The 23792-nt window shown below is 41.3% G+C and overlaps 1 protein-coding gene and 1 non-coding gene across 2 annotated transcripts in view; both read right to left on the bottom strand.

Moving 5' to 3' along the window:
* Positions 1-4216: 4216 nt before the first annotated feature.
* LOC103182228 overlaps positions 4217-23792 on the bottom strand; it is a 36921-nt gene continuing 17345 nt past the window's right edge. The window contains exons 4-10 of the mRNA XM_042332851.1: positions 22017-22266; positions 15436-15560; positions 11874-12061; positions 10497-10605; positions 8695-8862; positions 6938-7079; positions 4217-4591 (exon numbers count right to left, since the gene is read on the bottom strand). Coding sequence (XP_042188785.1) covers positions 4482-4591; positions 6938-7079; positions 8695-8862; positions 10497-10605; positions 11874-12061; positions 15436-15560; positions 22017-22266 — 1092 coding nt within the window. The 3' untranslated portion in view covers positions 4217-4481. The remainder of the gene's footprint in view (positions 4592-6937; positions 7080-8694; positions 8863-10496; positions 10606-11873; positions 12062-15435; positions 15561-22016; positions 22267-23792) is intronic.
* Positions 12417-12488, bottom strand: trnas-cga. The gene has a single exon. It is a non-coding gene; the product is annotated as a tRNA-Ser (tRNA).

Below are 23792 nucleotides of genomic sequence, written 5' to 3'. Positions count from 1 at the left end.
GCAATATGTTTGAAACAGGATTGGAGGATCTATTGCATCTTGTCTAGTAATTTATGTATTTGATATAGTCTACAAATCTCTCAAAAGGGCTTCACAGGAAAAGCATGTTTATTAGAAAGCAAACCTGGTAGCCAATTTGTGAACAGCAATGTCCCACAAACAGCAATAAGTGAATGATCAGCTTTATCTGGGGGATTGTTGACAAGGACTCCAGATAAACTCCTTTTTCTTTTGAATTTTGTCATTGGATCTTAACATCCACCTGAACAGGAGATGAGAACTTAGTGTATGGCTCATCTGAAAGATGACACCTTCAACAATGCAGTGCCCCACCCACCCAACACTGCAGTGGAGTGTTAGCCAAGGCTGAGTTCAAAGTCCCAACGTGAGGCTTTAACCCACAGCCCAGAAGCCAGAGCACAACCAACTGAGCCAAGCTATCACCACAATAGCAGTAAGCTCAAATTTGACTTTTCACAAAGTGTTTCGGTTTAAACTTATACTATAATAACAAAAAATTACATTTATATAGCACCTTTCACGTCAGGAGGATGTCCCAAGGTGCTGGACAGTCAGGGATCCACACCCAAGCCGGTGGTTGAGGTCAGGAGGGGTGGAAAGTGGGGACGGTAGGGGTAGGAGAGTGACCAAAGGCACGGTTGAAGAGGAAGGTCTTAAGACAGGTCTTGCAGTAAGTTTTCTTACTGATAATAATCCTTCAAGAAAAAAAATAATAATTTGGTCACTATCCATGACTGTTTGTGGGACACCGTTGTGTGTGATTAGCTGCCGTATTTTGCCCACAAATATACAATCAGTTCACTTTATTCTGTGAAGCACTTTGAGACGTCTACAAGACGTGAAAAACGCTATATCAAATGTAAAGATTATTATTATATATTGAAGGAGGTAAGGGAGGGGCCGAGAACAGAAGGACTGTGGGATGGAGTTTCAGACGGTAGGGGCAGAAAGACTGAAGGCCCGCCCGCTATTGGTGGGTCGGGCAAGGCAGGGAACCTGAAGCAGGCCTGAGACTGAGGGAGCGGACAGGTTGGTAGGGGGTTAGGAGGTCACAGAAGTACAGAGGAACAAGGCCATGGAAAAGTTAAATAACTGCGAGTTTAAAAGTGAAACTAGATATTGTGTTTATTGTGAAAAGTGAAAACAGTGCACATTACAAAATTCTAAAGCAATTCACGATCTGTATCTATTCCCCTTTTATACATAAACAGAAGTCAAATAGTTAGTTCTTACAATGATGTCCTTACTATTTTACTAAGATATTGGTGGCTTCTCTGAATTAACAAACAATTATTCAAATGCTTAGTTAGTCTGATTAGCAGAGTAGAAAACCTGCAACTGTTGATTTGGTAATTTGAAATTATCTAAACCCTCTCCCTTCACATTTTATGCCCCAGATAATTTTTCTGTACCTTTACGCTTCTCTCCAGACCATTCTCCAGCTGGCACTACTAGCGATTTACTGGAATTCATGCAAGTCCAGCCTAGCCATTTAGTACCTCTCCACCCACTTCACTCAGTCACTTTCCAAATTATTAGCCTGTTGTGTGTACAAATTCTGGTAGAGCATCTCCTCCTAATGCATTGCTGGATGATTAAAATGCTTAACTTTTAATCATTCAGAATCCACTCAGGAACAATACCAACGGTCTCCCACAAAGACCAAGGGAAGGTGCAAAGGCTGTCAAATGAATCCTTAAATGACCATTGCGAAAGATTGTTGTAGAATTTACTTTCAGGGATTCTAGTCTTTTAAAGTTTCTCAAGAATGTAGGTCTATTTATGCAGTTACGCTTGGTGGCAGCTCAGGCCATCAATACAACGTGCAGCGCTGCATTGCCTGAGACACATTGAGCAGAGATTCTCGCAGTCTCCACCCTGTACTGCACAGGGATGAAGATCAAGGTCCATTCTGTTTATTTGGCACATCATTCAGGTTTGGCATGATTTCCATACATCTGTTTCACACAGACAAATAGAATTAACCATACAGCTCGTAGCTCGAGCAGGTTGGTGATATTTTTAAGTTTGCACACCACTTGTCTGGCTTTCTGAAGCAATTGAACAGAATCTGTCAACATCACAGAAGTTGGCTGTACATTCAAACTGCCTAAAACATTTGCTGAGGCAACCAGTTTAACTCTTCTAGTACTCTTGCCTGAAATAGCCTTGTTTTAATTGGCACAGAATCAAGGTTGATGACTGTCTCTATTCATCCTTTACTGACTAAGGCGTTGGAGATCATTGCATAGAAAGGTTCTGAAGAATCTTGCACCTGGTACAAGTCTATAAAAATAGCTGCTGCTTTGAGCCAAGGAGCCTTGCCTTAGAGTACTCTCTCTTGATAATCATGATCCTTACATTTGATATAACGTCCTTCACGTCAGGAAGACATCTCAAGTGTTTTACAGGATTTGTTGTAAAATATAGTGACTGCAAATTTGGTAGACGAACACGACAGACAGTTCACACACAATGTTCCAGCAATGTCTTTTTCTAAACTTCATTTACTTTTGGTGAGAGAATCATATTCTGATTTGAACAATTAACCTGATGTCCATGTTCGTTTAGTTCTGTATGTACCACCTAAATAATGTGTGACAATACGGTGGCCTTTAACTCCTTGCAGACAATGTTGTTCAAATGAACTTGACCCACTAAGACAAATCTATATCCTCTCTTCTCAGCCTTAATATTTTAAAGTGTTTCTCTAATGAGTGAATGCCAAATCACATTAGTTCTAATACCTAATTTTGCTAATTAATTTCATCCTATCCTACAACAGAACGTACTTTCTAGATTCAGATCAGGCCTTGAAAGTTTATTTTCTAGGGAGAGGAACACTCATAGCGTTAAAATAAAGGCCACTTGCACAATTTTAATCTTTCCTGGAATGCTTTAAAACTTCTTGTCTGAAAATTCTCCTCTGCCCTCAAATTCGCTAAATCCCAAGACATTGCTACTTAGGCCACAGCGTTCCTCCTACAGAGCTACTGTTGTATTCTTTGTGAACTGCAGTGAGATCAACAACCCTTTAATCTGTCAGTAAACTAGTTCTAAGTGCCACTAACCATCAGGCAAGCCCCCCATACTGCTTTACACCACAATACCAGGAGACATATTTGCATATACAAGAGGGGTTCCAAACATTAGGGAGAAAGAATAATATAGAAGAAAAGGTTATTGTTTTAAACAAAAGGCCAAAATAACCACGAAAGGGAAGAACGGGTGAAATTGACAAAATAATAGAAATAGTCAATAATAAAATAAAAGTCCCAAAGGAGCAAATTACTACAAAGATCCCAGCCATTTTGAACCTACCTATTAACATAATTGGGCCTAGACTAATCTGGTTTCATCTTTAATAGGATTACAAATTTTGAACAAAAGCCTTAACGTAAAAAAAGTAACGCAATCAAATAATTGTGACCTGGCTGATTCTGCATTTTGCTGTCAATCAAGGCTCAAGCCAAATTGTAACATAATAACCCTTGAATTTGAGTTGTATAATGCATACTTGATGGTCTTTAACTGAAAGTTCGAAAAGGAGCAAAAACAAGTTATACTTGTATAGCGCCCTCCACATCGGAAAGACATCCCAGGACACTGGACAGTGAAGCAGGGACGTAATGAAAGTGTGAATCAGAATCTCAGCGGCCTGCAGTGAGAGGCAGCAGTGGAAGCGGGCAATGTTGCGGAGGTGTGGAAAGGGTGGAATGGATCATGGCACGAATGTGGGGTTTGAAGGACAGCTGAGGGTTGAAAAGGACACCAAGATTTTGTATTGGCTCAGTGAGGTGAAAAGTGCAGTCATGAATAGTGATAGTGTCAGTGGCTGAGGTGAGGAGGTGCTGTCAGGAGCCAAGCAGGAGGGCCTTGTCTTGCCAACATTGAGCTGGAGGAAATATGCTCTTGTCCAAGACTCTATGTCAGACAGACAATTAGTCAGGACATTAACGGCCCTGGAGTCGAAGGTGGAGGCAGCAAGATAGGGTTGGGTGGCATCCACATACATGAGATACCACATACGTACCCCATGACTGCAGATGACATCACTGAGCAGGAGCATGTTTAGATTGAAGAGGAGGGAACCGAAGATAGAGCCCTGCGGGAAGCCACACATGACAGTGCTGGGGCTAGAGGAGAAGCCGTTGGAAGACACAAAGTGCAGATGGTGGGAAAGGTAAGTTTGGAACCAGGCAAGGACAGAACTGTTGAGGCACAGGTGAGAGGAAAGGCAGTGGAGCAGAATACTAATGTGAAGGTAGTCAAAAGTAGATTCAGTAAACACAACATGCAAAAATATGGACTTAAATGACAAGTAAACAGTTGTCAAGTAGTCATGTATCACTGGTTCAGCTGTTTGAGGGTAAAATCAACATAACTTGATTGGAAATTTCTTGTCTTCTCCAGCAGACAGGAGCTGTCGATTGTTAGGACCCTTCCTTTTGTATTCAGGGTCATTTGGGAGCTGAAGGGGCAGCTGGTGAAGCGGGCTCAAAGACATCATCCTCAATTGTCTCCTCAATGGGTCTCATTTTTGCTGATGTCCTAGTATATGGAGACCTCTCTGTCACATTAAAACAAGAGCAAAATATCAGCAAAGCAAGTAATATCACCTCAATGAAACATTTGACAAAGCTTTATTAACATGCGCATTAGATAATGATTCTAACAAAATAAACTGCTGAATTTTCTACTTAGAATTAAATCCTATTTATTTTTCCACAATCAAGCATTCATGCTCATGTATGTTTGGTTATTTACATTCACTTCTTTTGCAAAGTTTCCCACTGTAATTTAAATCATGCAGAAAAATTCTCAAATGCATACCTTTCCTGTTGTAGGAAAAGCCATGGATTTATTCCAAACTCAGTATCAAATAGGATATAGGGCTACAAAATGAAGCTAACATTCCACAGGCAGAGACCTATTGGCCAGGATACCGGGAAAAACTCCCGTCTCTGTTCTATATTAGACACATTCCATTCAGCAGTGATATACATTCTCTATCATCACCATATAAATACAGCTGAGTCTGGTTAAGAGTAAGAGTTAATAAGACACAACTCAGTCAGATTTCAGTGGCAAACAGTCATGGGTTTCAAATTTGCCCCAATCTGTTCAAGGAGCTATTACTGAAGTCTACCTTGCCACTAATGACTGTGATATTCAGTCTTGGTCTATTTTTATGGGAAATTGCAAGAAGGGCAACTAATAACTTGCTTAATGTGAAATAGGATTACTTTTAACCAGTTGCAAACTAGACATTTCCCAACCTTGTACCTTAATCTTTAAGATCAGATTCCGGAGGTTACATGTAGATTTGTTCAGTTCAAGTCCGAAGGGGTAGTTTTGGAAATAAGACAGCAACTCCTATTGTTATACCATAACATCACCCTGCCACCAGCATGCTGAATGTGGACAGACTATTTTGAATAAGAAGCTTACACTTTCATTTTACCAAAAAATAACTGAAATATCAAGAACTGTGGCAGCTGAATTGGCTGCTGCTCATGTATCTCTTCGAGTCTCAATGCAGTGCATTGCTCGTTGTAGCTCAGCCAAACTGTAGTTCAGATTCGCTGTGGCTAAGCCGACCATTACAGAGGGACTTTCCTACAAAAAGGTGGAAAGAACACAGCAAATGCCATAGCAACTAGATCACATCAGAGACATCTCTAGTGGAAATAAAAGGGAGCGGGTAACATGCTCCTTCATACGGAGAATGTGATGCAGCAAAAGGATTGCTGATGAGAAGGAAGAAACCAAAATACATAACAGAGAAGGCCACCGTGTTCTGGTGGCTTCGAAGAGCATTCTGGAAGTCTTCACAACAAGCTTACTCACAATTAATGAATCTTTTTAAGATCCGGCGATTCAATTAAATCTCTCACAAATTAGTAGGATGATTTAAATTGTGAGTTTATAACAGATTTTTCAGTACCTGGTACAATGCAGTTAGTCATAACTGGACTGAGCATGAACAAAATGCATCAGTTGACGTCGGTCAGGCAAATTAGAGCAGTCTTGCAGGTTAGCTCCTTGTTTATAAAACAAGAGCAAAGCGTTAATTTCAGGCACAGAAGAAATACATGCACACACAATGCAAACACAAAAATTTCAATATGTCAACCAACAATTTTAATCAAGATGTACATAGTGTAGGATTGGTTTATGTAGCCACATCATCATGTTTACTTTCAAAGTTTTCTGAAGATTGCTTTTAGGATACATGGTGAAGCCTCATATTTGGATACTGATGAAATCTTACATTAGGTAGACTTTCTGAAGTTTTGTTTTGTTTAATATACCTTCGGGAACCACAGAATGTCTTTCCTCAGGAGAGTAAATCAATGAAGTTGAGGCCACAATATAATCTAACTACTGTCATATGCTTTGTGGAAGTAATGGGTTTACCCTTTTTCACATTCCAAGCTTTTTTTTACATGCTGAAAGACATATTTGTTGTCAAGGAGCATTGTTGGCCTGACAGATTGTCAGTCTGGCGTGTTGGTGATTCTGGCTCAGTACAAACACCAGATATGGAATGTCAGCAGTCAGTTAGCCTGGACTGTCAGGCTGTTGGAGAATGTCAAGACTAGGAGTGCAAGAGTTGGCCCCTGAAATGAAGATAAGGAAGTCTAATGGTTTATGTTAAGTGGAAAGTTGTTAGTTTCATGAATTGCCCTTTCTTTGTCGTGTTCAGGTGGATTTATTGCTACCAATTTTAGACAGTGAAAGCAGAAATGGGCTTGTGGTCCAATGTGCATGGTTTGATCTTGAAAGGACCAAACCTCCTCGCTCAGTGCAAATCCTGTTTTCACAGACTCGGAGTATCCTGATGATTTTCACAATTCCTTATCATTAAATGCTCAAGCAAGGTAAAGAAATGTGTCATTTATTTGATGCTCACGGACAGACGATGCAGTGGAACTTCCTCGTAAGAAAGAAGACAGTCCGTCCTCTGCGTCACTAGTACTGGCCATGGTATTTCTCACTTTCATCATTGAAAGCTGTGAGCACAGACTTGGCTGTCGCTCAAACTTCTTGGCAGTCTGTAATAGAAAGGAAATTGGATTTTCAGAAAAAATAGCAAAACATGCATCCATGCTTTCTATTGCATACCTGTAATATAATTTGCTTCTATTATACTATGGGTGCTCAAACGGCTCACTAAAGGTAGAACAGATTGTTGTAATTCGGTGACAAAACGTACCCTTTCCCTGCCATATAAGTGTATATGACCAACGAAACCATCAGACCAATGAAAAGAGTCTATGCCATAAAATACTCGCAGCCCTTACATGCGTGTTTTTTGACTGTCCTCCTGGGGGTGGGGGGATGGGGGGGGAGGGTAAGCATCATCTCCTTGGAGCTAAATCTGCGGTGGTCTCGGTAGTCTGGTTACTGAGCCAGGTGGGTCTGCAGTACTCCAAGACACTGCTGATAACAGCACAGCGGCTCATCGGCAGGATCTGGAAGGGCAGACCTGTCACTGGAGGCATGGAATCATCCTATTCAGCTCCTGTTAACCCTACAAAGCCAAAGCCAAAGCCCTAATGGGTAGGGTGTTCCTAGATGGACAAGCAGTGGGAAACTTGCCAAACAGTGCTATTGATTGCAAACTATGTGGTTTTCGCTGATTAGCCTCCAGCAATACCTCCAACATAGTTTATTTTCCTGCCAGTACACCCCACTCAGATCTACTATGCATTCCTCACCTCTTCCATCCTACCATCTGTGACCAATAAGCCCCCTCACTCCCTAGAATTTACCTTGCAATCTCTCTTTGTTTGTGCTTTGTAAACACCCATAAACTTCCCTTCCTCTCTTCCCTGCTCAGTGATTCAGCAACAATGTTCCATTTATAGAGCGCCCTTCATGCAGGGTAATGTCCCAGAGCTTCAGGCACGATCTGAAGATAAGGATTCCCCCATTACCATTGTGTTTTGCTTCAAGTTGGTTATCCTATTTCAAAAGTGCTATATAAGTGCTAGTTGTCACTCAGTTAACTATCTTACCAACAATAAAAATTTTTTTTTAAAAATCTTGATTTTTTTTGGTCAACTGGGTGACACATACAGAAACCGTTTGCCATGCTTGAAAGTATCCAAACAAAGTTCCATGCTTCCCACCTACATATGGAAATTCACGAATCTGGAATGCAGTGTGCACTCTCTTTTGGGAGGGACACACTTGCTTACCTATTTCAGGGCAGTAGTAGGTGCAGGTCAGCAAGGGCCAATGCTTGGGGACCTCAGAGTGTGCATTGGGAGTAATGCTGAACTTTAACCAGATAAATTACATAGGTTTCCATTGAGAGCAGTGTCTGGCAAGCTTCCCGCTGTTGTCCAGCTATAACCGGCCTATCTTGCTAGTTCATTAACGGGCAAGCTTACAATATATAAAAGCGTTGCCACCATCCCTTCAATAAACCAGGAGGGGGTGAATTGTCTTAGACTTCACTCACCCATTGGATCTGGTTTTAATCCTCTCCCAGGTATCCTGTGGGAGACCCAATTAATTCAGTTCAAAGTGCAAGAATGAAACATTTATCGACATAAAGGTAGGTCATAACCTCTTATTGCAGTACAGCAGGTCTGTCAATTCCGATGCAGGATTATTCTACAAGCATGTGTTAAATAATAATAATAATAGATAAAAGTCTACCTTGTCACTCAGTGTTGGGTCATTCAATGAGTACAGCTTATTTGTAATGTCTTTGCCTATTATATATTTGAACACTTCGTGAAGAAATGGTTCAGACTCCAAGAAGAAAGTCAACCTCTCTCTGGACCAGCACAAAAACTTGCAGGTATCTTCAGCTACAATGGTTACCTAAACAGAGAAAATATCAGTCTGAGACACTAGTCCTGGTATCCAAGCATAAACATCATTAACCTTTTAATATGAGCAATGGTATATCTTACAGAATCAAATGTATCTATACTATTTTAAAGGTCTCAGCCTGGCTCAGTTGGTAGGACTCTCACTTTTGAGTCAGAAGGTTGTGGTTTCAAGCCCATGTCAGAACTTCAAGCTCACAGTCTAGGCTAGGAGACCTGGGGGAGTGCTGAGTTGTCAGAAGTTAAACTGAGGTAACGTCTTCCTGGTCAAATTGCACTATTCAAAAACAGTTGTGAGGTTTTCCTGGTGTCCTAGCCAACAAACCCCCGAATAGAATTGGTTATTCTTTTCACGGCTGTTTGTGAAATATTGCTGTGAGTAAATTGTCAGCCATAGTCAGCTTTCTGCAGGAGCTCAGGGAACCATTCAATCATATCTTGCTTTGTATTGCTACTCCTGTACATGAAGGGCTCATTTATAATACATAGTCCTGATATTTGACTTTGCTTTAGATATGTCATTGCTTACTGCTCCTAAGTGTGGCGCAGAGAGATTTTTGCTCTCCTCGACACAGAGGTTCTTCTTTTGTAATGCATATGCACCTTCAGAGGAAATTTCAACCTTCTGAACTACAATATATCCAAGTCTAGCCATTTGAAATTCATATTTTGAAAAAAAGTATCTCGCGTTTATCAAGTCATGGCTTTTAGTATTTGTGCTAATTAATATCAGTTATTAGCAATTTTATATTGGTTATATTATAGGAAATTAACTCCAACAGCAAAGGCAGAAAAAATAAATGTATATGAAATGTACAAATAGTTTTCTTCCAATACATATATATTATAGAATTACATATCAGAGCTGTAAATTAGACAACAATAAGTGATGATGAAATGCATTTGTGTGCATAATTTTCACTGTAAGCTCTGGAGGATCCATGCATTTCATAATAAATAATAAATCATTACAACTGATATAGTGCCTTATCACATCATTGAGACATCTCAAAGTGCTTCACACTATATTACTGTGAAGTATAGTGACTGCTTATCTGTAGGTGGAAGTTGCAGCCAATTTGCACACGGCAATGTTCCACAAACAGCCAAAGTGAGTGACCAATTTTATTTGGAAGATTATTGGCCTAGAAACCAAGAGAAACTCCCTTCTCTCTTCGAATAGTGTCATGAGATCTTTAACATCCGCCTGAAAAGGCAGATGGGACCTCAGTTTAATATATTTTCGGAAGGACAGCACTTCCAATAATGCAGTACATTTGTATATTTACAAAGCATGCAAACAGCTTTAGAGTTCATCAACATGTTCCTTGTGGAACACATTTAATACAGCTAAACATTAGACTAAAGGTATGTGGACTCAAGCTTTGGAGAGGGTTGATGAACAAACATTTTAAATGCACAGCGTGTGGTGATATGTAAATAAACTATTCAGTGGAGGTAGATTGCATCACAAATTGAAGAGGGAATTAGAAAGCTGTTTGGGAACAAATCAATTGAGGGGTTTAATTACAGTAGTACAGGATTATCTATATATTTTTTAAATCTTTTCTCATCAGGTTGGATCTTTGGCCTTTTCTATGTTCCTAAGTGCTTATATTATTATACCTGAAATTTTTCTCCTTTGTTCATCTGAGTTGATCGAAATTCCGGAGAGTCGATGAAAGCATTTGGGTAGATATTGTGCAGGAAGTGGCCCCGATAAGAAACCTTCATTCTGTTGAACAAAATATCTGAAGTTAAGTTGCATCAGAAAACAATATTTTCTGTGAAGCGCTTTGAGACGTGTGATACTATTGTTTTATAGAATACACAGTATTGCATATGATTTTACAAGGGTTAATGAGCAACACTTTGCATTTGGTATGTTTATTTGTGGGACACTGCTGTGCGCAATTGGCTGCCGCATTTCACCCACAAATATACAGTCAATTCACTTTACAGTCTATTCTGTGAAGCGCTTTGAGACGTCTAGAAGACGTGAAAAGCGCTATATCAAATGCAAGGATTATTATTATTATTACTATCAAAGAATAACGAGACATTGCAAGCCATTAACTAAAAAACCTGTAGACTGAAATGAGACAACTGAGAGGATCCTGCTTGCAAGTGTTATCATTATTTTTATATTTATATTTTAAAACAAATGTTGAGAGGTTCACAGGGTGGTTGAGTCAATGAGCATAATGGAGAAGAATCTTTGGACTAGTCTAGAAATTAATTGAGAATCAGCTATCATCACGAATATTCAGGAGTAGCCACTACTTGGCAATTGTTGAAATCAAAGCCTAACATGAGTACAAAACATACAGTCCAGAAAGGTCTCTGATTTGGTGTAAATTAGCCATGTTCAATTGGAAGACAGGAATATTACAATCAACCTCAATGGCCTTGAGCTAAGGGGAGGGGTATGGAGGGTTCCCAATCACTTATCCAGTGGCTCCTCTATTTCGACATCAGCTGATGACAGGATCGGAATTGTCTGTCATGCAGAATGCAATAGCTGCCAACACTCCCTGCCTGGGTTCAAATATATAAATAAAGACCTGCCACTTAGCCGAGAAATAACGCAGGACAAACACCCCCTGTGAGATCCTCAGTTATCATCTTAGGAAGCGAGAGGAAGAAACAAAACGGAAAAGCAAGGAGGGAAAACGTACCCTCCATGTGACAGAATTTGAAGACCCATAAGATATTCTTTCACATGTTACACACATTCATATTTTTGGAAAAATAGCTGGAGTGCACATTGCTAAAGTGTAAGTGTGGAACATGGCATTAAGAAGAAAGATTATTCGACTGCAACGGTGACATTTGAACACACCAGACGCAGGCCATTGAGAAATGGCAATAACCTGTATTGGTTAACTTACAGTTTGATCTAAATTGGAATAAAAGTACTACAGTCCTGTTAATAAAAACGTTGCAGTGGATATACATATACTAAATATATAGTGAAACCAAGACAACTACCCTTTGACTTACTTTCCCTTTAACAGGACACTCAGTCGGACATCAACACAGGTTTTATCTTCTGCAGCATAAGTCTGATCTTTTTGGAGTGTCATAATATTGCAGAATTGCCCTGTTAATCTTTGGAACATTTCTGGAGGCACATGAAGCGGATCAAACATCCTCCTATAAAGTGCCTTGAGCTCCTTGTCAATCTTAATCTGGAATGAAACAAAGTACTTAGGTGTGATTGAACTTCATAATATTGTATAAAGTGACTCCATATAATACAGGGAAACCCTACTCTGAAGCAGTCAGCTGAGTTCAATTTCTCAATAATAATAATAATCCTTGCATTTGATATAACACTTTTCACGTCTTCTAGACGTCTCATTGCGCTTCACAGAATTTACTGTAAAGTGAATTGACTGAATACTTGTTGGCGAAACAAGGCAGCCAATTACACACCGCAGAGTCCCACAAACAGTTGTGGATTGAAGTGACCAATTTTATTATTATTTTTTTTCTTGAGGGTTAATTATCAGGGGTGTGGAGTAACGAAACTTGCCCAAGACTTCACCCAGCTGGGAATTGAACCCAGGACTCTTGCTTTCGAGGGGAGTGCTCTAACCACTGAGCTACAGGACTCAATGGTCACATTATAAACGTTTGCCCACAATATTTTATAGTATATCATGTGAAACGCTTTGAGACATCTCAACGATGTGATAAGGTGCTATATCAATTGCAAGGATTATTATTGTTATTATTTCCCTTTATTATAGCCAATTTCACAACATAGCACTCCTGAATTAAGTAAATACCGTTTAGATGTAGCAGTTAATTCAAATAAATAATAAGTACACCTTGGCATTGTACCCTCCCCACTTTAAAATATATTTACCAAAGAACTCCCCGACGACAATCCCAAAAGGATCCCATCCCCTCCACTCTGCAATCTAATTGTTCCAAAACTCAGTGACTGAGGATCTTTGCCCTCTCCAATCCTAAAATGCTTCCAGATTACATCAACAGATACAATACTAAAGTTAATCATTTTGTTTTCTTCCTCAGACAGTCAGCAGAGAAGCACTCAACAACAACAAATTGCATTTATATAGCACCTTTCACGTTGGGAGGATGTCCCAAGGCGAAGGACAATCGAGGGTTTGCACCCAAGCTGGAGTTGGATTTGAGAGGGCTGGAGGTGGGAAGATGACTCAAGGCATGGTCAAAGAGAAAGGTCTTGAGACCTTTTATTTTTTATTTTTGTAATCACTCAGTTCATAAAAAAAGTATGCACATCTGGCTGATGGGCTGGAGTTTGAATCTTTGTCACACAACATGTTCAGGTAGTAAATTGACATTTTAGAAGTGGTCTGAAGTCCCAACTTCAAATGGGGATTGGAATATGTCTTTTTAAAAAGATATAGAGCAGCAAGGTTAAATTTGGTCTCAGATCTGTATTTTAATGAGAATGTAATTATTTAATCGAAAAACCTGTGGGCTGTTGGGAGAACAGTAATTATCTAAGTCAGGGTTGTCCAACCCTCTACCAACCTCCTAACCCCCTCCAAACCTGCCCGCTCCCTCCTCTCAGAGGGCTCTGGCCTGTCTCACCATTGACGGGCATGCCTTCAGCCACTTTGCCCCCACCCTCTGGAACTCCATCTCACCTCCTCCAAGACCCATCCCAAGACCCTCCTCTTCAACCATGCCTTTGGTTACCCTCCTTCCCCCCACCTGCCCTCCACCCTCCCCCATCTCGACCCCCAGCTCAGGTCCAAAACACTGATTGTCCAGCTCCTGGGGACGTGCTCCCGATATGAAAGGTGCTATACAAATGTAATTTTGTTATTGTTGTCCAACCTTTTGGCTGCCGCGGGCCAGATTCCCTATTTGAGAAAGGTCCGCGGGCCACATCCAACGTGGACCAGCTGACAGTCCGTGGGCCACATCCAGCCCGGCCAGTGATTTTATCTGGCCCGAGACCATTTCCAACATTCCAACTTCCACTCCCTCTCTCCCTGGTGAACGTCCTCCCAGGGCAGCGACAGGAGCTAGAGGTTGGGAGGAAGAGGCACGGAGGGTGGAAATAATACCTGTCGTTACTGTAGTTTGTCAGGAAGGCAAGCGCGTCTCTTACCAACTGCGTCTTTAGTAACTTAGTCCTGCTGCTGCAGATAGTGACCCGCACGGCTGATTGGGAAAGAGGGAGATTGAGAGAGGGGAGAGAGGAGAGGGGGGGATGAAACAGGGGGAGACGGGGGAGGAAATAAAGTAAAACCAAATTTGTCAAACCCATGAGGCATTTCCTCTTTAACGGTGAAGATGTTGGCATGAGAATAACATGGAGCCACTTAGACTGAGTTAGACTCAGATAGTCTAAGGTGACACACCGATGCAGGTGTGCTGCATTGTCAGAAGTGCTGTCTTTCAGGTGAGACATTAAAGCGAGGCCCAATCTTCCTGTTCAGGTTGGATATTATAAATCCCATGCAATACAGTATTCGAAAAAAGAGAAGGGAGTTTTTCCTCGGTATACTGCCCAACAATCCCCCAGAAATGTTAGTCAGTCACTTAATGGCTGTTTGTGGGACACTGCTCTGTGCAATTTGGCTACTGCATTCACCCACAAAATACAGTCACTGCATAATAGAGTACATTTTGTGAAGTGCTTCGGGACATCCTTGCGATCATCTTCTATATACTAATAAAACGACAATGTCTGTCTGTGCTTCAAGAAGGATCTCAATAAATGATTGACGTAGAGACATGATTTATACCTCATCAGAAAGGTCTTGCACCTGATAGTGACATGGGTATATTTGTTTTCAGGTATCTCCTATTGTTCATGAGTTATTTTCAGTTTTGCGTTTTTGCTGCAGTTACACCTGGTGGCCGCCGAGTCAAAGTGGCTCTGTGGCATCGTGCATCACAGAGCATGCACGTAGCCAACCCCCACGTTTGGAAAGCTGGAAAGCAAAAGTTCTTCAAAGAATGAGGTCAAGAGTTTGGGGTTTTTAAAATAGGGAATTTCTGTCAACCCTGCCAAGAAAGCAAGTGGACGGCTTAACAAAAATGTTATTTCATCGGAAATGTCCTGTCTGTGAAGGGTTGTCTCAATTTCTTCATTTATGTAGCATTTTTTGAGCTTCCAGAATTTGGCAAATTGTTGAATTCAGTCTTAACTTTAAAGTTGGTTTCTCTGTGGCTCTGAAAAGAGCCTGTAAAAAAGACAGCTTTAAAATTATCGCTGATTTAAGGATCAGCTGTATTCTTAGCCCATTGAAATAATAATAGTAATAATCCTTACTTTTGGTATAGCGTCTGTCACATAGGATTGATGTCTCAAACAGCTTCACAGGATTTACTGTACAACGAAATGACTGTGTGGTTCGTAGGTGAGAGGGGCAGCAATTTGCTGACAACAATGTCCTACAAATGGCCGTGAAGTAAATGATCAATTTTATTAATCAATGCTACAACAATAAAGTGAATCCAAACCAGCTGGAATTTCTTCTCAATTAGGAAGGGCGAGCGAGTCAAAAGTTAATTTTACAAAGTGTTTAAAAATAGTGACGTAAATACTTACAGGTCTCCTTTTGTACACCAAATAGAGGAAATGCAGCATGTTGAGAAGCAGGAAAAGAGTATTCCAGATCATAATGTCCAAGGCACATTGGTAAAGTATTGCCCAGATGATAAAGAGTGCACAGGCTGTGAATGAAAATAAAATCAAACCTAGTCACTTCGAAATTCACTGCTGTACAAACAAGCTCATAGAGAAGTGAAGAAGAGCAGAGTTTGGGAGTAGATGGGATAGATATACAGAAATACAGCAAGTTAAAAAGTCATAAAACTTCAGCATTTTTGTGCGTAAAGGCATAATTCAGTACAAGGATGGGCTGGGCAGGATTCCTGTAGCTCGATGGTTAGAGTACTCGCCTCGCAAGTGAGAGAATAGTGTTCAATTCCTGGCAGGGCAAAACCTTGGGCAAGTTTTCTTACTCTACATGGTAGATGTTAAAAACTTTCTGTGAATGGACTCTATATTCTGTGAAGCACTTTGCAATGTCTAGAAGACTTGAAAAGCACTATATCAAATGCAAGGATTATTATTATAATATAGACTAGGGGCCAAGAATTCTCTCTGGTTTGGGACATAACTATAATATCTAGATTCTTTTAAGAACTTCAAAGAATTGGTTTCAAAATTCTGCACACTCTTGAAATGTTTAAAAAAAAGTTGAAGTCTATAACCAGATTTTCAGGCCCCAGAAGGAGCCCCTGGATTAGAGAGGAAAATCAGACAAGGTTCCTGCTACTTTGCCAATATTCACTGTCACAACTTGCACATGAATAATGGTATATAATAAGGGATAGAACAAAAGACTGGAAAACACCAGCTAACTAGTCCTACAGTAGAACAAAAATACACTGCTCTTCTTATACTCTTCAATTCATTGCTTTCCAAAATAACTCTATAATTCCCTCTTGAATTTGTTTCCCCTGCCTCCCTTGGTCGTCTATTCCACATATTTACCGTTCTGTGTTCAGTACTTAAATGGAAAGTGTCTCTTTACCTTTCCTCTTCAGAGCTGGAGCCTATGACTCATTACTACATTTAGGCATCAAAATTACTGTAAATATTGGAAACAGTACAACTTCCAACATTGCATTAGTAATTTCCTGAACTGATTTTGAAAGCTATTTTACAACACTGGCTTGATACTGACACAGAGTGAGTCAGTTGGGCAAGATGTTAAATAGAGAGCCTGTCTGCCTGATCAGATTGGATGTTAAACATCACATGGCACTATTCAAAAACAGAATAGAGAGTTTCTCCCTGGCCTGGCTAACAATGCCCCAAATAAAATTGGTCATTCACTTCATGTCTGTTTTGTGAAACATTGCTGTGTGCAAATTGACTGCCACATTTGCCTATAGAATACACAGTGACTACACTTTACAATATGTCCTGTGAAGTGTTTTGAGTCATCTTCCTGACGTGAAAGGTGTTATAGCAAATGTAAGGATTATTATTAATTATTATGTAACAAAGTAATGACATTACTGGATGAAGAAATTAGTTATGCAAATTTTTTCTCTGTCTACCCTCTCTTTCGTCTTCTTCCACGAGGCCTGGAAGCATCTTAGGTACCAATTCCTCTTGAGACTAATTGCCCTTCAGTTTCCTGCAGCATCCATTCCTCAAACACTCCCTTGGGCTGAACTTCAGCTTGTATCTGGCACAGTATTTGAACAGTTACATCCCTGTGTGTGAAACAAATGAGTTTTCCCTCCTGGACTAAATCTGACTGCTTCTGTTGAGGTGCAATAAATACCTTCAGTCCTGTGCTATTTAGTCTATCTTTTCCAAAGGGAATAGTGATTCATCCTCCCCCTAAAGGTTGGAGTTTCAGATCACCTTCAGACTAATGAAAGGCAAACAGTACTGAAAAGGTTGACTGGGCTGAAGGTAGTTAAGTCGCTTGGTCCGGACAGGGTGCAGCGAAGAGTACTATGGGAGGCACGGGTACAAATAGCGGAGGCTTTGGCTACAATTTTTCAATCTTCGTTGGACACAGGAGTGGTGCCAGAGGACTGGAGAGTGGCCAATGTTACTCCCCTGCACAAAAAGGGACAGAAGGACAAACCTGGGAACTACAGGTCAGTCAACTTAACATCAGTAGTGGGGAAACTCCTGGAGACTATAATCCAGGACAGAATAAATCTTCACTTAGAAGAATATGGGTTAATTAGGGACAGCCAACATGGATTTGTTAAAGGCAAATCTTGTCTCACAAATTTTTTTTTCGATGAGGTAACGGAGAGGGTGGATAAAGATAGTGCAGTTGATGTAGTTTATATGGATGTTCAAAAGGCATTTGACAAAGTGCCACATGAAAGACTTGTAAGAAAGATAGAAACCCATGGTATAAAAGGGACAGTGGCAGCACGGATCCAGAACTGGCTGGGAGACAGAAAGCAGAGAGTTGTGGGGAACAGCTGCTTTTCTGACTGGAGGGAAGTGTTCAGTGGCATCCCCCAGGGATCGGAATTAGGACCACTGCTTTTCTTAATATACATAAATGATCTGGAGTTCGGTATAGCAAGTACCATTTCCAAGTTTGCGGACGACACAAAGTTAGGTAGGGTGGTAAACAGTGAGAATGATAGTAGCCAACTGCAAGAAGACATAGACAGAATAGTAAAATGGGCAGACACATGGCAGATGAATTTCAATGTGGAGAAATGCGAGGTAATGCACTTTGGTAGAACGAATGAGGGGAGGCAATATAGGCTCGATAATATAATCTTAAGGAGGGTGAAAGAACAGAGAGACCTGGGGGTTCAGGTAAATGAATCCTTGAAGGTGGCAGGACAGGTAGATAAAGCTGTAAAAAGGGCATATGGGATACTAGGCTTTATAAATAGGGGCATAGAGTACAAGAGTCAGGAGGTTATGATTAACCCATATAAAACACTGGTTAGGCCTCAGTTAGAATACTGCGCCCAGTTCTGGGCACCACACCATAGGAAGGATGTTAAGGCATTGGAAAGGGTGCAGAGGAGATTTACGAGGATGGTACCAGGAATGAGGGACCTTGATTATGAGGAAAGGCTGGAGAGGCTGGGATTATTCTCATTGGAGCAGAGAAGGTTACGAGGAGACCTGATAGAGGTCTTCAAAATCTTGAGGGGATTTGATAGGTTAGAAAGTGAAAAACTGTTTCCATTGGTGGGTGTGTCGGTGACTCAAGGCACAGATTTAAAATAGTCTCTAAATGAAGCAGAGGGGAGGTGAGAAGACATTTTTTCACGCAGTGAGTTGTTCGAATCTGGAACGCATTGCCTGAAAGGGTGGTCGAGGCCGATTCGATAACAACTTTTAAAACGCGGTGGATGGGTTTTTGAGGAGGATGGGTCTGCAGGGTTATGGGGAAAGGGCTGGGAAAGCGCCGGCACAGACTTGATGGGCCGAATGGCCCCTTTTTGTGCTGTATGATTCTATGATTAGTAAAGCACCAAAGAGGACATTTCACTTTTGAACTGTGCAGTGAAATGACATTTTGATTCAATGTGGAAATGCTGGTCTATTATCCTGGCAGAAATTATAGCTCATGGTTTGTTAACTAAATGTATATCCTGTGTCATCACCTCCAAGTCAGAAGGTTATGGACTCAAGCCCACGTCGGGCCTTTGAATTCACAAGTCTAGGCTGACACTGCAATGCAGTGCGGGGGATTGGGGAGGGGAGAGGTCTGCATTGTTGGAGGTGCCATCCTTTGGATAATTCATTAAACCAGGATCCTGTCTACATGTTCAGGTAGAAATTAAAGACCCCAAGGGAATTGTTCCCAATGTCCTAGCCAACAATCCAAGATAAAATTGGTCATTCACTTCATTGCTGTTTTCGGGATATTGTTGAGCACAAATTAACAAACTGCAAATTGGCTGTCAGACAACCATAAATGCAGTTACTACACCTCACATAAAATTCTCTGAAGAATTTTGAGTAGCTTTGACGATGTATTAATGCGCTATATCAAATGCAACAACAACTCGTACTCTATGTAGTGCCCTTAACTGGAGTATTGTCTCGGAGTGCTGAAATGCAAGGATTATTATTATTTGATCTTTAGATAGTGCCAACACCGCCTTGATTCTTCTGAACCTGACCAACTACATCCACAGTGGCAGCCCCAGCAAAAGATTATCGTTTAAAATGACACTTTTGACTCGAAAATTGGTAGTGACAGAATCAAAATATGGACCAGCCCACCACCAATTGAACAACATCACGCCTGTAAAATCAACAACTCCATTTACAGATTTATAGCCTTGAAGACCAATATTTTCACTTCTCCATCTCAGAGTAACTGATTTAAAATTGTAACACCAACATAATGTATTCCTAACACATTCCCTCAACGGATGGCACTAGTGAGACGTACTGCACATGTCTCTTTTCTGGTTTGTATCCACTCCCTCTGTATTCTCTTAAAGTAATCAGAACTAAGACTGCAATATTGGTCTAAGAAGCAATACAGTGGTGCAGATAGCTGTCATAATCTGATATTTTAATTTGATATAATGCCTTTCATATCAGGAGAATGTTTCAAAATGCTTTGCAGGATATACTGTAAAGTGTATTGACTGTATCGTGTAGGCAAACACAGCATCTAATTTGTGCATAGCAACGGACCCCTATCATACAGTTTGTCAGGGTAACTGATCTGGACAGGAACACAGCTCTGTGCACAAGGTCGGACAAGGCACATTAACCAAAGATTGTATCTTTGCTGCAAAATGAGAGAGTCTAACATTCTGAGCTCAAATCTCAACCCATTTGGACACAGATCGCAGTCAACTAAGTGAAGTAACCTGTGGAAAGGGAAGGAACACTACAGGTGTCATATTATTACTAAAGTGATATTCCAGATTTTGGAAAATTTATGTAGCTATTTTGGATCTGGGTTGAAAACATGCTGCCCCACATTGATTGATTTGGGGATTGTTATTTTCCTGTAAAACAGCAGAAAAACCTGTAAATATACAGGAGCACGTTTTTCTTAGCAGCTCTGTCTGTAGCCTTTCTATGTTATTAGCAAATCAGTCCTGGTCCTCTGCTGCTCACAATATTTAGAAATGTTCCTGATGAACCTAAACACGTCTTCAAATTTAGAGGCACCAACCTTCAAAACACACTGCCAACTGGTGCAGCAAACAATGAGTCAGCCAAAGCATTCAAACAGGATTTGAACCAATTTCTAATGCAACAAAGAAATAGAAGGGAAAAGAACACAAGTTGACAAAAAGCTCAATAGGGCCAATACTCAACCCTCCAGTACATTACCTCTGTTATCATAGTAACCATTTGTGCTTTGAATAGTCCCAAAGATTTTCTCTCCAATAACTATCACTTGATAATTATTCCAAGTATCTATCAATGAGTACAATTGTTTTCCTAATGTAGAATCATTGATTTGTCCGATTTATCCCGACCCTTGTACCTTCCTCCCCTCTCCCTTACTTCATGTAGCTGCGATCTGTGCTCAGATGAGTTGAGAACTGAGCTCAGAATGTCGGACTCTCCCTCTTTTGCAGCCCAAAGCAATGCAGCCTTAGGCTAATGTGCCCTATCTGAGCTTATGGACAGCAGTGCTGCAAAATCAACCAACAGCTATATAGATAAGGGTCCATTGCTGTGCACAAATTTACAAATTTAAAATATATTATTATAGCAGTAAAAAGTAGGAACTTGGTCGTAGTTGATTGGCGGATTGCTTTCCGGGGGTAATAATCTCTCCCACTCAAAAAAAATGATACTTGATTACTCAATCCATGACTGTTTGTAGGATGCTGCTGTGTTCAATTGGTTGCCGCGTTTCACCCACAAAATATATGGTCAATTCACTTTACGATATATTCTGTGAAGCTCTTTGCAATGTCTCAACAACGTGATAAGGAGTCATATCAAATGCAAGTATAATTGTTATTATAGCACAGCAAAAACCCTTTTATGTTTTCCATTTCAATTTTTTTNCCCTTTTAAAAGTAAATTCCCTTTTAAAAGTTTTGTTGTGAATTTACTTTACAATAACTTCCATTTATATCCACTGGTAGCACTACTTTATCTTGACTTTCAGTCAGAATTTCCCTCATTTAGGATATTAAGTGTTATATAATTCAGTGAGATTCATTGCCTCTATAGATAATAAAGGTTACTTGCCTCATCCTCCATAGCATGTTCCCTGCACAAGTGGGGAATCAATTGCAAGTCCACACACGGTTTGGCAATATCAATAAAACTGAATACGGTTTTAAATGTACTCTGCCAATCACAAATCCTTTGAAGAATATTTAACTGTTGCAGTTCCCTAGCCATCTATTAGTTTTTTGACAGTAGACAAGTAGACTTTTTTGCCAGCAGATCCAAACAACTGTTTGTCTCTCCCACTTTCTGCCCTCTCTGCTCCAATTCTATTGCATTCATTATATATCTAGCTCTTGAACGTGTAACATTTCATTGTATCGGTGCGAAATTTAATGTGGCTAATTCCATAACCCGTGTTAATCCTTTGCTGCGTTTTCAGTCAGTGATAATCCTAAACTGACACTGGATTCCCTCCCACACGCTGGTCCTTGTTCCTGGTATGTATTGCTCACCTGCGCTTATCATAGCTCGCAGGAGGATCATGTGGAGTTTGACTGTGGTTGGGATGACCAGCCCAATGGCTAAGCACAGGTTGGCGACGTGGAATACCATATGATGGATTTCTTTCCAATTATCACATTCATTGGTCTGGTCTGCAAACGGCTCCGTCACGTCACCCAAAACAGCAGGTGCCGAGGAGGTGTTGGAGGAGAGGAAGCTGGACATCCACGAGGTTTTCGGTGTAACATTCATCCTGGCAAATTAAATCTGTGACAGCAGAGAGATCGCAGGAGAAAAGGGTCAGATAAGATCTAGTGGAAGCAGATGCGAGTCAAGCCGTGCAACCCATCACTAGAGCCCTTGGCCAGCAAGTCCTGCTCGGCTTTTCAACGCTATTCGGATTTGGTATGTGAAGCGCAAAACGAGGCGAGGCGTCTCCCTCCATCAGCCCCCCACCTCCTCCCCGCACCCCCCCATAACACCCCCCCCAGCACTGCTCTGGATGCAAAAACACCCCCTACCACAGAGATGGTGCAACGTGAAGTGTGAATCACAAGATGGTTGTGATCAAACTAGTGAGAGAGAGACAGAGAGAGACACAGAGAGAGAGAGAGAGCTAGAGAGAGAAACAGAGAGACAGAGAGAGAGAGACACAGAGAGAGACACACACAGAGAGAGAAACAGAGATAGAGAGAGAGAGAGAGAAACAGAGAGCTAGAGAGAGAGACACTGAGAGAGAAACAGAGAGATAGAGAGACACAGAGAGAGAAACAGAGAGATAGAGAGAGACACACGAGAGAGAAACAGAGAGATAGAGAGAGACCGCGAGATAGAGAGACACAGAGAGGGAAACAGAGAGATAGAGAGCGTGAAACAGAGAGATAGAGAGAGAGAAACACAGAGAGAGAAACAGAGAGAAAGAAAGAGAGATAGAGAGAGACACAGAGAGAGAAACGGAGAGACAAGAGAGAGAGAAACAGAGATAAAGAGACACAGAGAGAGAAACAGAGAGAGAGAGAAACAGAGAGAGAAACAGAGAGATAGAGAGAGACACAGAGAGAGAAACAGAGAGATAGAGAGAGACACAGAGAGAGAAACAGAGAGATAGAGAGAGAGAGACACAGAGAGAGAAACAGAGAGAGCGAGAGAGCCTGTGAAGTCAGGTCAGGCTGCAGTGTGGGCACCACAAGTGCTTTCCTTCTCACACCTTCTCATGATCACATTCCCAGTTGTCAGTGATCTAACACTGCGCTCTATCGCCGCTCTTCAAGAACAACTTCTCAATTGTTTTGAATCTATATATATTATATATAAAGAGCTATTTGCCGCTATATTTTTGAGGAGGCAAACTAATCACTGTTACATTCCCAGCTCCTGCTCCAGGAAAGGCAGCCTCAGCAGCTACAACTCTCCTCCTCTACTCGCCCCAAACTCACACCCCCACCCACTCACACCCCCACCCACCCACCCACTCACACACCCACAGACCCACCCACCCACTCACACACCCACCCACTCACACCCCCACCCACCCACCCACTCACACACCCACCCTCACACCCCCACTCACACACCCACCCTCACCCACCCACCCCCACACACCCACCCACACACACCCACACACACCCACTCACTCACCCACCCACACACCCACAGACACCCCCACCCCCAGACACACACCCACCCACAGACACCCCCACCCCTACCCCCACCCACAGACACCCCCACCCCTACCCCACACACAGACATCCCCACCCCTACCCCCACCCACAGACACCCCACCCACA

The sequence above is a fragment of the Callorhinchus milii genome, unplaced genomic scaffold (genome assembly GCF_018977255.1).
Source record: "Callorhinchus milii isolate IMCB2004 unplaced genomic scaffold, IMCB_Cmil_1.0 Scaffold3, whole genome shotgun sequence".
In the NCBI taxonomy this organism is placed as follows: domain Eukaryota; kingdom Metazoa; phylum Chordata; class Chondrichthyes; order Chimaeriformes; family Callorhinchidae; genus Callorhinchus; species Callorhinchus milii.
Note: the sequence above shows the minus strand (reverse complement) of the source record. Positions and strands in the feature narration are given on the sequence as shown.